The sequence below is a fragment of the Centropristis striata genome, chromosome 18 (assembly GCF_030273125.1).
Source record: "Centropristis striata isolate RG_2023a ecotype Rhode Island chromosome 18, C.striata_1.0, whole genome shotgun sequence".
Taxonomy (NCBI): Eukaryota; Metazoa; Chordata; class Actinopteri; order Perciformes; family Serranidae; genus Centropristis; species Centropristis striata.
Genome location: NC_081534.1, coordinates 25707553 through 25722881, shown reverse-complemented (window position 1 = coordinate 25722881; position 15329 = coordinate 25707553). Strand labels below are relative to the sequence as shown.

General features: G+C 37.1%; 1 protein-coding gene across 1 annotated transcript in view; it reads left to right on the top strand.

Moving 5' to 3' along the window:
- LOC131990719 (nesprin-1) overlaps positions 1-15329 on the top strand; it is a 109610-nt gene that overhangs the window by 79857 nt on the left and 14424 nt on the right. The window contains exons 95-100 of the mRNA XM_059355834.1: positions 2073-2195; positions 4090-4245; positions 7050-7208; positions 9705-9871; positions 13949-14111; positions 14756-14946. Of these exons, the coding sequence (XP_059211817.1) occupies positions 2073-2195; positions 4090-4245; positions 7050-7208; positions 9705-9871; positions 13949-14111; positions 14756-14946 (959 nt within the window). The remainder of the gene's footprint in view (positions 1-2072; positions 2196-4089; positions 4246-7049; positions 7209-9704; positions 9872-13948; positions 14112-14755; positions 14947-15329) is intronic.

The window sequence follows — 15329 nt, the reverse complement described above, 5'->3', positions numbered from 1 at the left end:
AGATGCAGCTCAAAGTGCTTTAAGTATGGCATTAAAATCCTCAAAAAACAAATACTTTAAAAACATAACAGAAAATATACATAAGATAAATAAGTCCATAAAAATATAAAGAAAAACCGGATACAAATTCACTACGTTATTCAGTCTATGCTTCTAAACTACAAACTACAACCAAGGACCTTATTCATTTCCCAAAATGTTCTCCGTGAACTCAATGGCTAATGGCAAATCAGAATATAAAGATATTCAGAAATTATTTTTTATTACTTCACCAAAATATATACACTCATCTGCTGCAGATGTTGTTAAAACCAGTAAGTTGTCCTTTAAAGAATCCAGTGAATCATTTAAACGTACCAACAGATTCAGCTCTGGACTGACAAAATCCAAAAGAAGAGCATGTGTTGCAGTATTAACAAGAGAGCAGGAGGGGTCAGCTTTATGTGACCTATATCCAGGACCTGATCCTCACACACACACACACACACACACACACACACACACACACAACCTGGTGTATTGCCCTGACACAGACCTCCAGCCAAGAGGGATCAAAGTGAAGCTCAAATCCGTCCATGATCCAGACGCTGCTGGTTATCTCTGTCTGCTGCTTTCATTCCATCACTGTGGAGCTCATTTACAGGACGACATGGACACACTTTGAATTGGATAAAATGCTACAAAAATAAAGTATACTCAACCAGGAAAATTAAAATCACACCACATGGACCACTTTTTGGATAATAGCATCAAAATATTGATAATTTGATTAATTGTAAGTCATTTATACACCTTTATACAAGTGATTCAAATTCAAACAAAATATTTGAAATAATTATGTAAAACAAAAATCACAGAGATTAAGGCTGAAAGTCAATATATCAAGTCAGAACAGTTGTGACACATCTGCAAAACTGACTGATTTTATTTTGGTATATTGCTGCCAGAGCATGCCAGTGATCCTGTTTCCTCTGTGCATTTGGTGCCTTTTTAAATGGGCAAGAATCATGTGTGTTTAAGGAGCAGTCAGACGGGATTGTTGCAATAATTCATGTGTGACCAGGAACAAAATATAGGGTATAACTACTCACCTTCTGTAGCAATATCACTCATACATATCATTGAAGATATATTGATTGCAAAACATATAATATGCCCAGTTGTTTGACAAAAAAGTATTCATGGTAGAATTTCACCTGTTGGTTGTTTTTTTTAATAAAAACACAAGTGTAAAATGATCATCCCAAGTATAAAAACAGTGGAATATAGTGGACGAAAATGTTCACCAAATACTAATTATATCATACTTGTTACATCACTGATATTTTAGTTAAATAATTCCAAGCTTTTGACTGATCCCTGTTTATGAGCTGTGTTAAATACAGTATCTGAATGTTTTGGAGCCCTGGTCCAGCAAGGTCAGGGAAAGTTGTGTTAACCCTTTTAAGCTGAACAGGATCCAGCCGGGTAAAGGGAAATCCCTCTGAGCAACATGTCAAAGATCACACAGAGGAGCTTTAATGCACAAAGTAGAACTGACAAGCAAGATACTGACTCTGTCGTCAGATAACGTGAATAAAGGTTGTTGCTGCTGGGGTTTTAGTTCATGTAAAGTTTGGATTTATCGAGGTTATGACTACACTTTGAGCTAAAACGTTTACGTTACACAGCCTTGGTCCTTTTTTAAACATTTAACAAAGCATTGTTTTCAGCATCTTTAGGATTTATGTTATATCTAATATTTCAGAAATATAGATGGCATTGTATACATCTGCATTTTACATGTTTTTTTATATTTTTTCTAGGAAGCACACTTCAGTGTGTGTCATCCCTTTTCTGCAAAGGCATCAGAGCCAAAGTCACAGTATTTTTTGTGTGATTTTACAGTATACATAAGTTGCCTCAGCTGTGATTAACATTTTGAGATGTTATTTTCAAAATGTAGTTCCCCATAATAAACCAGGTTTTCAAAGAATCCCAGACCTTTGTGGTTAGACATTCCAGGTTGGTGATTGAAATATTTAACATATTTGTTAAATTGACTCTTTCTCTGTTTTCTGCTGTTTCTTCAGAAGTGGTCTCAGTGTCAGGACAGGATAACAGGAATGACATGTGAACTGGATGAGCTGAGCAGCGCTCTGAAACAGCCGCTGCCTGAGAGAGCGCAGGACTCTGAGAGCGAGAGACAAGTTCAGGTAAATCACGAAACAGATCCTTTGTGTGATGTTTATTCTCAAAAACAATGAGAACATCATACATTGTACACACAGGTTTCCATTTTCCGCCGCTCAATCATTCCTCCAACTCCAAACCCCGACCACAAACCCAGAACAAATCACACTGCCTCAAATGTAAAAGTTGACCTTGAAATATTAAGGACTCAAAAAGAAAATAAAGAGTAGATACATTAAATGCAGGACAAAAAAATAGGAACAAATGAGCAAGTAGTGGACTAAAAATGAACCCAAGGCACCTTTCAAAGGGTTATGAATCTTGTCAGTGTCTTATAAAAAGGTCACACAAATTAATAATTAACTAATTCATAGTTCATGATTTTGAATTTATTTCACAGTTCCATAATAAATAAACTAGTGCGGGTGAGAGAAATGTGCCGCTGTTGGCTCATGCTCTTACTCTTTGTTTATGATTTTTTTTGTGATCATCATTCACTCTTCAGATATTTTCCAACACTGGGCAGATGTTTCAGATGTTTGTGTTGTTTAAAATCCATTGCCTGAACTGACTGACTGAGTAGCAACAGTCCCTTGTTCCTAATATAAAAATAGACATACAGTCATGGAAAAAATTATAAGACTACCCATGTTTTCTTCAATTTATTGTTCACTTTAATGCCTGGTTCAACTAAAAGTACATTTGTTTGGACAAATATAATGATAACAACAAAAATAGCTCATAAGAGTTCAATTTAAGAGCTGATATTTACCCATTTTCCATGGTTTTCTTGATAAAGGTTTTGGTTATTTCCAAGAAAACCATGGAAAATGGCTATATATCAGCTCTTTAATTAAACTCTCAGGAGCTATTTCTGTTGTTATTGTTATATTCGTCCAAACAAATGTACCTTTAGTTGTACCAGGCATTAAAATAAAAATAAAAAGTGTTTGTTTTGCAAGTTTCTCGACCAAACCAAAATGTTTTTCAGTAAAATACAGTCATGGAAAAGTGATTAGACCACTTTTTTACTTCAATTTTCTGTTAATTTTAATGTCAGGTAGCCTGGTACAACTAAAGGTACATTTGTTTGGACAAATATAATGATAACAACAAAAATAACTCATAAGAAGATTTTAATTTAACAGCTGATATTTACCCATTTTCCATGGTTTTCTTGATAATAACCAAAATCATTTTTAAGAAAATGGCTAGATAACAAGAAACAAGAAATTGAAGGAAACAAGGGTGGTCTAATAATTTTTTCCATGGCTGTAGCTTTTAATGGAAAATTTTTTTTTACAACTTTATGCGAAACATTCAGTTTACAATATAACATTTAAATAAATATAATATATTTCCAATTGCTTCCTCCCGAACCAGTGTAACCCCTAAAACAAGAGGGATAAAAACCTATATAATAAATCAATCGTCTGACTTCATAGAGGTAAAAAGTATAAAAGAAATTTAAAGATAGTATAGAAAAATGAATAAATAATAGATGCATTAACAGTACCAATAGTAACTTTCAAGAATGAAACAAACAATGGTTTTATCATAGAATTGTCACTGTAAAAATGATCAGATCATTGTACAATGTGTATGATGTTAAAGAATAAAGTTGCCCCAAGTTAAGCTTCATGAATCTGCTGGAGAAAGAAAACTGACCAAAGTCCCCCCACCCCTAAACTCCATCAGTAGCCCCCCCCCCGTCCCACCAGAGCGCCTCTGAGTTTGCCCCCCTTTCCCTTGTTTAATACCCCCATGCTTTCACTCCCCTCCCCCTTTCTACCCCTTTACCCTCCCCCTGTCCCGTCCACAGCCCTTTAATCTGCATGGTCAGAGCGAGGAAGAGGTAGCTTGTACATGGCTGTCTGACCGTCCGTGTGTGTGTGTGTGTGTGTGTGTGTTATGCAGGAGGCAGACCTCTCTCTGCAGCGTTTGGCCGGTGGATTTAGGGAATTGGCCACCATGAAGACAGACCTGTCCCAGTACGTCGCGGCCGGAGACTCGGCTCTGCTGGAGCAGCAGCTGGAGCAACTCCACGGGCAATGGGAAGAGCTGTGCATGAAGGTGAGAACTGATGAAAGAAATGGAGAAAGAGAGAAAGAGAGGAAGGGATGGCATAAAATGAACCACAGGAAGAGAGAGAGTGTGGATGGTGCAGGTGGAGAGGAAGGATTGGAGGGAAGAGACAGAGAGAAGGAGGGAAAACTTGCTGAGTCTTGGCTTTGACCAGCAGCACAAAGCCTCTGCACCTCTGGGGCTGCACACACACACACACACACACACACACACACACACACTCGTACACACTCATTTGTTTAAGAAAAGAGCAACATGTGCTGGTTCATGGAGGGAAAATGATCTTCCTCTTGTTAACTCTGCAGCTTATTGCCTCTGAACTGGTCACGTTCATTTGTTTTCTTGACATTTGTTCTGCAAAAAGGCCAAAACGCAATCAATGTTGTTTAACATGTTGTATGGGGAAGGTTCTGGATTTGATTTTCGCCAAAGTCAAGTTTTCCAAAAGGGAGCTCTCCCTGCCTGAACCAGCATATGAATGAAAAGTGAAGCATGATTAGAAATAGTCACTTGGAAGCTTTTCGGGCTGTAATTAGGGTCCTGGCTCAGAGTCAACATAACAATCACATGAAACTCCTGAACAGAACAGGCTTTTAATTCTGTGAAGTGCATTATTGGTGAAAGCAGCTCTATTGTATAGAAACCAGCTCAAATTCCTACAGTTAAGTCTTGTGGCTTAAACACAAACACACTCTTGTTCTTGAGAAGCCGACGGTTATGACGAGCTCGGGACGTTTTTGTCAGTTATTCAGGTTATGGGATCGTTAGCAGTCGTGCTAATTGGGTCCCTGGTTAGAAGTGGCTGCGTCCACCTGCTCCTGTCTTGGCACAGATGCAGCAACAGCAGCCAGTTTGTTTTCTGTTGATGTTTGGTGTCCTGTGTGTTAGAGCTGAATGATCTGGAAAGACCACCTTCTTGCAATTGTTTGACTTGGATTGCATATTGTGGTTTGATTCACCATAATACAGTGAAATATCATTTTTGCATCTTTATTTTAATTATGTTGAAATGATCAAAGTGTTTGTTTTGCAAGTTTCTCGACCGAACCGAAGTTGTTTTTTTTTCAGTCAGTAAAATACAGTCATGGAAAAGTGATTAGACCACTTTTTTTCTTCAATTTCTTGTTCATTTTAATGCCTGGTAGCATGTCTAGATATCAGCTCTTAAATTAAACTCTTATCAGTTATTTTGGTGTTATCATGATATTTGTCCAAACAAATGTACCTTTAGTTGTACCAGGCACTAAAATTAACAAAAAATTGAAAAAAAAACAAAAACGGTAGTCTAATAATTTTTTCCATGACTGTATGATTTGACTGTCTTCATGACTTCAGAATTATATTTTGATACATATTTTACCTTTAGCAAATATTGCATCTCCTGCAATTTAGAAATTGCATTAGTGCATATTGTGATTTTGATAAAAATTAATTGTGTAGCCGTGCTGTATGTAGTAGTATCTTTGTTATCAGTAGAGTCATCATAGCTGCTCATGCTAACATGTTAGCTCTGAAACCTAAAACGTGATACATATTTTCCTAAAAAACACTGCAGGAAAGTGTTAAATATCAAAAGAAAAATCCTACATGCGTTGGTGGTTGAATCATTGTTTTTCCATTTATCAAAATACACACTTCAGCCATCTCAAAGTTTATTTCTTAAGACACTTTTTTTGCTAAATTGTGAAGCTGATGGAAAGAAATTCAGTCAGGTTATTTTGAGAAAGCACAGATACATTTCAGCTGTTGTATCACACAAGATTTTTCATCCCCATTAATTCCTGGCGTGGCCGGGGGGCACGGCTCTGAGCCTCAGCAGCTTCCTCTGCATAGTTAACAGGTTGCAGGTGGGGGAAGCCACTGGAATGGTCCGCTGAGCAGATGGCCTGGCTGGGCTGAAGGGATTCAGGGGACAGGCTCTATTGTTCCAGGGGGAGCACAAAGTCCTCGCGGGGTGACGCCAGCTCACAGTGCACCCTAAATTCTCCAGAGTCCAGAAAAAAGGCCCAGCAGTGTTAGTACATTAAACCCAAAGCAGGGCTCATTTAAAATCAAATAAATGCCACTGAACGGTAAAATACAGCCGGTTCAAACATGCCCCGTGGGCCCGCTAAGCCCTTTAACCTCAAAAAGATCATCAGCCCCCTCCTCAGCTATGTAATGGGGTGTTTTCATGGCATTAAGCTGTCATTAGGAAAATGGACCTTGTTAATTTTATCAAACAGCCAGAGTCCCTGTGGGGATCTCTCTCAATTCAGTTGATTACAGAGTCTGATAGAGATTAAAATGGCACTGGTAATAATAGAAAACACTTCATGTTTTGTTCATTTTGCTGTTTTTTTTTGTTTGTTTTTTTAGTTTACTCCTGTACTGCGTAATCTGTGGTGTTCAACTGGACTTTTCTTCAGTAATTTATCAGGTTATCAGGTTTGAAGCAAACTCAAATCTATAAAATGTACTGTTGTGTAGTATAATTACATAAGAATATACTGGATACATAAAATAATTAACCCTGTTTTAGACTGGATGAAATTTATTGAAACATTGAACACTTCTAACTGCAGTTTAGCCATCTCCAGAGATGGCCTGCCATCTCTATAAATGCTTGTATTTCTCTAAAGTATTAGAAGTATTTTAATAGCTTATGGAAATGTACCAAATTGTATGAGTTCTAATCTAAAATTACACCAGTGTGGTCAAAATGAAACCTTACTTAACCAAACTTACTTTAACATTCGTCTCCCTGTCATAACATGTGCAAAGTTACTAAATCCTGCTTTGACTCTTCCCAGGTTTCGCTGCGCAGACAAGAAATCGCCGACCGCCTCAATGCCTGGACCATCTTCAACGACAAGAACAAGGAGTTCTGTGACTGGCTGACTCAGATGGAGAACAAAGTGTGCCAAAATGGGGATCTGAGCATCGAGGAAATGGTGGAGAAACTGAAGAAGGTACGACATCTCTTTAATATTATTATTATCTTTTTTGTTCCCATTCTGTTTTATGGGAAAACTCCAAAAAAAGACACAAATCAGGGCTCCACCTGATAAGATTTTGTGTCAAAGACCTTAATGAGATTATTGTTTTTGAGTGTATTTGTACACTGTAAAAAAAGATAAACAATAGCTATTCAATAAAATTGAGGCAACAGATTGCACGCAATATTATTAATTCAATCTAACTATGTTACAAGTTGAGTTAATAACTTAAAAACAGACTAAATCTATTGTGTTGGATTAATTCAAAATTATCTTGATTTAGAATTACATACACATAAAGATTAGATTTAATGTGATCTATCTCAAACATTTTATATTAAAGTTACTTAAACAACTGCCTCAAAATCAAGGACACATTTATATTTAATACATTTTTATCAAATATATTAAGTAAATAATTTATTACATTGTATAACTATCCACATAAAATTACACAAATACTTTTTTGGTTGAAATTTGACTTTTCTAGGAGCTTACATTGCATGTTATCTCATTGCATCATAAAACTTTTATACAGGATACTTCCTGCACACTATTCCCCACAATCAGCCTGAGATTCATGGCATGGACTCCACTTTTGTAGGTTTAAATCCATACATGAGCAACATGAATTATGTTGTTTATAACAGATGGTGGCCTGGAATGGAATGGCTGCACTGTCCTTTGTTCACACTCCACAGTTGTCCTTTCAGTGACTGAAAGCCTTTTGTACCTTCCTTTCTCATCACGAAGCATGCTCATTGAGTCAACAAGATAATAATTGGTTGCAGCATCGTTGTTGTGGGCTGTTAGATGAGATGAGAACATTAGTGGCACTTGATAGCCACCTTTTAATTATTTGCATAGCTAAAGACGGCACTTCCTGGTGATAGCTGCTCCAGGGCTGGAGACAGGTGTTTGGAAAGATGAATGAATGAGATAATCAAAAGAGGAACTGACACTATGGAGCATTACTCTTCTTTTAAATCAAACTGAAATCCATATTTTTGTGTTTTTTGGTCAGATGTTACAGACAATATTATGTCAAAACTAAGATGCCTACTTCTCATACTTTTTAATTAACCCTTAATAGGACACTCATTGAAATACTTGCAAATTCCAAATTTCAACCCTAGAGAATATTGGAGGATATTACATACTGCCAGAATGTGTAAAAAAAAACATATGAAAATAATATTTTGAGAAAAAAGTTTACGAGATTTAAGTGGCAAATCTACGAGAAAAAAATGTGCAGATTTATGAGATTTAAAGTGGTGAATCTGGGAGAAACATTTAGCTTTTTTCCCCTTTTTTCTCATAAATCTGCGACTTTTTTCGCGAAGATTTTTCACTTTAAATCTCTTAAATCTGCAACTTTTTTTCTTGTAGATTTGCCACTTTAATCTAGTAAATTTGCAACTTTTTTCTCAAAATATTACCTGAAGTAACCAAATATAGTTATTTGCCTAAATAAAGGGTTAAAGTGATCATAGATTGAACAAATGAGCTTTAAAAAATTGCAGTTTACTATTGTTGATCTTCATGATATTTAGGCTGAAATTTACATCCGTATTATATGGGCACTAAATTATGTAGTTTACCTAATAATGCTGTGGTACTCTACCTATTTAAGGGATAGTTTTGAAGTATTGTTGTATGAGGTACTTATCAACAGTCAGTGTATTACTTACAGTAGATGGTGGTCGGTACGCCCCAGTTTGGAGAAGCAGGCAGGAGTAAAATCACAGAAGCTAAACCGTGTACTGCTGAGTTTTAAAGTATTCTATACACCCAAAAATGGCTCTATCAGTTTAAGTTAATACTCAATTTTGCACTGCTTTACTTTGCCATCAGACAGCCCTGTTTACATTCACATGGGGGAAACCGAAATCGTTATCTTTGCTCTCTTCAAAGCCACTAGACTCCTTAGACAGAAACAGTAATTTAACCTCACGGAGTTTCTGACCTACCACCGTGTCGAGTGGTTCGTTTTTTTGTGTGTTATTGTGTGACTTTGGTGAATCAGAGCTAAATCTTTAAACACAAGTCACGCAATAACACAAGTTAACTAACTGATCGAGGCAGCAGAGGACCTGAAACTCCTGTATTCTGTGTAAAATTACTTTTTTTTTGTTAAAAGGAGTTGTGTAGCTTAATAGAGAACATAGATAACCGCTTCAGTTCCTCCCAGAAATTGGTGTCTGACAGCAAGGTAAAACAGTGAAAATATTGTAAAATAAACTACTCCTGCCTGCTTCTCCAAATATGGGAAGTACAGGATGTACTGACTCGACAACCTCACTACATAAAATCTTAACTATCCCTTTAAGACATAATTTAAAACATAAATAAATTCCGAAAAATTCCAAAAAGTTTTTTATGTAATTTGCATTGGATATATGCTGTTTGTGAGGTTTTCCAAGACACGTTTATAAAGCAGCTCAACTCTATCCTGTCGTGTTTCCACAGGACTGCATGGAGGAAATCAACCTGTTCAGTGAGAATAAAAGCCACCTGAAGAAGCTGGGCGAGCAGCTGCTGTTAGCCAGTAACGAGGCCAAGCAGACGCAGGTCCACGGCTCGCTGCAGGAGGTCAACCAGCGCTGGCACAACCTCTTCCACCAGATAGAAGCCAGGTGAGAGCCGCCACAGCTGACACTGTGGGTGTGCTTTATAAGTATGAAGCACTTTCCCATAATGAAAGCATACAATACTGGACTTTTCAAAGGCCAATACTAAAAGGGTTGTTAATTTAAAAGTGTGTGGAGGGTTTTTCAGCACCCCTCACTGTAAAGCCACTCTACATTAAGGAGCATCATTATGGACTGAAAGGCTTTAACTTGGAGCCTGTAATTGAACAATAGCTGAAATGCAGATCTATCCACCTGCTGTTGTGTTGGTCGTGCTCTGCAGCTGTCAGCAATACATGTCTTCTAATGTACAGACTGTAGGTTAAGCCCCTGTGATGCTAAACTGTTCCTGCCCCCTCAGACAGATGGACAGTCCTGTGATACAGACATGCACATCCAAGCCGCCCCCACCTCCAGTCTCAGACAGCACCATATGTTTGTGTCCACACTGACTCCCCCACTTTTTCTCCCCTGTCAGAGTGTGGGAGGGGCTGTGTCTGTCGGCATGCATTAATCGCTTATTTTCAAAGTGAGGTCCCCTCCAGATTTCAGGGGACTTCATCCCAAAAAGGCAAGATGTTGAATAATGTTACCCTGGATCCTTGGCCTTTAATATTATCCCTATTATTTTTGTTTAGGGGTTCTTTAAAAAAAACAAAAATGAAGAAGCTTGACATTTTTTTCAAGTGGAAAAAGTATGCCTGAAAGTGTGATAGCCCACTTTTTTTTTAGCTTTAAGAAAGAAAAACATATTATAAAAGAAAACATAACAGTTACAGTTATGTGTTATGATATAACAGTTATTAATATTAAATAAATAAATAGAAACAATATCTTTATATATCTAGAAACAATAATAATGGGTAATAATTATTATAAAATGTATTTATTTATTTTAAGTTAATGTACAACTAAATAGTTACCAAATAAATTAATGAGGTTTGTCAGAGATCCACTAAAGTAAAATAAACCTTCTAGCACCAAAAAAAAAGATTCTGTTCAAAATGTAAACCAGGAATAACTGACAGAGGTATAATAATTAAATTCTTACCAAGCAACTCAGACATTTCTTTGCAAACCTGGATGACGGTTTGGAAAACTTACTTTTATTACAATATTTCGATAACATAAAGTTCAACTTACTTAATTGTACTTGTGCATTTAACTACTTTTTAAAATAGAAATATAAACGGTTACAGTAGAATTGTCAGCCAGCTTATTTAGTGCAAAGCAATAATCAAATAGTTGTAGCATAATAATGTATCTAAAAGTAAAATGGCACTGAAGAAGCACATGTACAGTAACGTGGAAAGAGTTCAGTGTGTGAGTAACTTTGAGCCCTCCTGTTGTCAGCTGCACTTTGTTAACTGCGACCATATATCCTCACTTATCCTCCAGCTCCTTTCTGCTCCGTTTCTCTCCGTCCATTCTCCTCTTGTCCCTCTTTCCTCTGCGTGGACCCCTGACCGGGTTTTGTGTCTTTGTTTGGCCTCGGCATGAAGCTGCTGGCCTTTGTTGGGCTGTCAGAGGTAGAGGGGGAGTGAAAGAGAGGCAGAGACAATCTAGCTGACAAGGATGGTCGTATCCGCAGAGGGAAGAGTGTTTTCTGCTCAGAATTTACACCAACTTTATTATGGCTTCATTACACGGCCGTAAACATTAAGACACATTAACTGCACACACACAAACATCCACTGACTGCATACTGTACGTTATCCTTGAACTTTAACTAGGCCTCGGGATTAATTGAAATTCCCAACAGCAGAGTTTTAGAACAAATGTAAAGTTTTTCAATCCATTATTATATATTTATTAAGATAAGATAAGATAAGATAAGATAAGATAAGATAAGATACACTTTACTGTCCTTGGAAGGAAATTTGTCTTGGACTCCAATGCTGTCATATAAAGCTGCTTTACAGTAATAACAGTACAGGTACAGACAATACATACATATAAGCCACAGGCCGCATATAACATATTCAAGGAATATTACTTTTTTTTAATTAAAAAAATCTTAATCATTAATAGTTTTTAAAAAATGTATATTTGTCAGTGCAAGATTGTTTAATGTTGCCTAACACAAGCTGCTATATAAGAACTGTGTCATCATAATTAACCATAAAATAACCTCTTTTCCAAGACTTTGCGTTAACTTTTAAGTTTTTAACACCAGCCCTTTTATTTTTATTTTATTTTGCAATATTCACCTATTTATTATAAATTTTTATTTCCACACAACAAAGTTTTAGTACAAATATAAAGTTTTTCAATTCATTATTTTTTTTAAAATTCTTCCTTTTTTAAAAATTAACAAAATATGAATAAGTAATCATTAAAACAAAATATTTGACAGTTGAAGATTGTTTAATGTTGCCTTAACACAAGCTGCTATATAAGACCTGCGTCTATGTAGAAACAATCATAATTTACCATAAAAATAACCTTTTTTTCCCCAAGACTGTGCATTTTGAACACTCGCCCTTTTATTTTTTATTTTTTTGCATTTTTCACCTATTTATTATTAGTTGAATTTCCCAACAAATATAAAACAATTTCAATCCATTATTTTGGAGAGGGGTGTTATTAATAAAATATGCATAAATAATAATTAATAATTAATAAATACATATTTGCTATGTTATATAAGAATTTATATACTGTATCTATGAAAAAAAATGCTAATAATAAACCATTAAAAAAACCTTTTCACAGTTTTAGTTTGTTAAGATGTGCTTCTTTAGTCTGGAGCTGAACCACAACCTAAAGAACCTTTTTAGTTTGTGGTGTTACTGGTGCCCTGAACCTCTCTAAACATTTATATAAAGGAGTTCATCAACTCTGAAAACAAACCTCTTGAGGCAAACATCTTGTCTCTGAAGGTCTCAAAACCCAAAGTGGATCTCTAAGAACGGAACTAAAAGCTTTCACACACACACACACACACACACACACACACACACACAAGCTTTTCTATAGTCGTCCCAGTGTCCGGCATCTGTTGGGACCCTCCCACTTGTTCTTCAGCCCGCCGCTCCCTCTCTCTCTCTCTCTCTCTCTCTCTCTCTCTCTCTCTCTCTCTCTCCCTCTTTCTCTCTCTCTCTCTCTCTCTCTCTCTCTCTCTCTCTCTCTCCCTCTTTCTCTCTCTGTCTCTCTCTCTCTCTCTGTCTCTCTCTCTCTCTCTCTCTCTCTCTCCCTCTTTCTCTCTCTGTCTCTCTCTCTCACTCTCTCTCTCTCTCTCTCTCTCTCTCTCTCTCTCTCTCTCTCTCACAGCTGTTCTCAGACAGCAGAGGAAGGATCAGACGGGGAAATTAACTCAAACTCCCCGATGGGGCACACTTCAGGCTTTAAAGCCTCGGAAGAGAGCTTTTATTGTCCCAGGCGTTGCTATGACACCAGAGTGTGTATGTGTGTGTGTGTGTGTGTGTGTGTGTGCGTGTGTGTGGGGGGCCGTTGCCATGGGGACTTTGTAAGTTCTACTGTAAGTTACCTGAAGATGTTTTAGGTTATTATACCGTAGTTAAGAGCTTAACTTTAGTTTTATTTGTCTCTGACTTTCTTTCTTTTAGACTTTCTTCCTTAGGGTTTTTTTCTTTCCTTTCTTCACTTTTTTTCACGTTTTTCCTTTGTTTCAGATTTTTTTTTATTTGCATGTTCTTTCTTTGTTTAGTCTCTTTTAAATCTTTCTGTCATGGCGTCCTTTTTTCTATTGTTTTCTTTGTTATTCTTTCTGTTTCCCTTCCTGAGTTATTTATTCTTTTTTTAATTACATTTGTCAGGGTTAAGCACAAAATAACAATCTCAAACAAAGAGAATAGATCATTTGTACCAGATTTAGCTACTGGAGTTTTTATTGTTGTTCTGTCCGTCGTTTTAAATTAAAATAAACATCCAAATGGATCAGTTGTCCTCAAATATGAACAGTTGTAGTGCAGATAACCAGAAAGAGTATTTGCCATACATTTTTTCAGATATTTCTTGAATATTTGCTGCTTATGTTGCCTAATAAATGGCAAATTTACCTCTTACGTTTTGGATGAAAGGATGAAAAGTTCATAAAACGTTGTGTGTGTTTGTGTTCAGGGTGAAGAAGCTGAAGGAGACTCTGGTGGCGGTGCAGCAGCTGGATAAGAACATGAGCAACCTGCGCTCCTGGCTCTCTCGCATTGAAGCCGAGCTGTCCCGACCAATCACCTACAGCGTCTGTCACCACCAGGAGATCCAGAGGAGGCTGGCCGAGCAGCAGGTACACACACACACACACACACACACACACACACTGTTATCATAGCCAGTGATTAAACTGAGTGTGGAGTTTTGTGTTTAAAATCTAATTTCCGTTTGAGGTTACCTCTTTTTGAAATTGGCTTTCTTTCCTTTTTTTCTCACCCATTTTTTTTAACTTCTGTTTTGTGATATTTTTCTTTCTTATCAGTATTTGTTTCCGACAGTTTGTCTTGACAACATGAAAGTTAAAAGAAATTTTCAGTCCCCCAAGCCATCTACCCTAAATCTCCATAGTTAAATAAATAATAAAAACGAATATTATTATTCTTTTTTAAATAATAAAAAAAAAAGCAGTACAGTACAAACAGGTCAGTAGAAGTCAGTAAATTAGTAAAAATAAAGTTTGTAATTTAAAAAGAAAATTTTGTCTTTGTCTTTACAGTATTGTTTGTTTTGGTACATTTGAATTATATATTCCTTCTCACAATTTTTGTTTCTGCTTCACTGTCACTCCCACTTCACTCTTTGTCCCTCTTTATGATTAATAATTAATTTCAGTTCTTTGTTTAATTTTGGGAGTGGGTGGCCTCTCTCCCCTGTCCTCCTGACTGATGTTTAACACATGCTAGGACTGATGTGATGTCTGTCCACGTGTCTGTCCAGGAGCTGCAGCGGGACATCGAGCAGCACACGCAGGGCGTAGCGTCGGTGCTCAGCCTGTGTGACGTCCTGCTGCGGGACGAGGATGCTGCCGGCGGCACCGAGGTGGAGAGCGACTCCCTGCAGGAGACCAGCCACAGCCTGGACCAGCGCTGGAGGGCCATCTGTGCCATGGCCCTGGACAGGAGGCTCAGGTAGGAACTGGAACACACACACACACACTAGAGGTGGGGGAAAAACCGATACACCATAGTATCGCGATATTTTGTGTGGCAGTATTATATCGATTCATGGCCGTAAATTATCGACATTTAGCGTTCACTTTTAAGAATATACTCGAGATATACTGGTATCATAAGAAACTAGAAGATCTAAGGAATCTATAGATACCCTGTGCATCAGGATATCATGTTGGGAAGATGTCGAAATAACGCTGCAAAGTTCGGCTTTTTTTATGTGTCATTCAAAATAATTCAGAGCAGTGAAGCTTAAAGTCGAGGAAAGTTTGATAAAATGCTGCAGTTGTTGTCGTCCATACATGTTTGATATTAGTTCAGTTTGACTGAATACTTTGTTG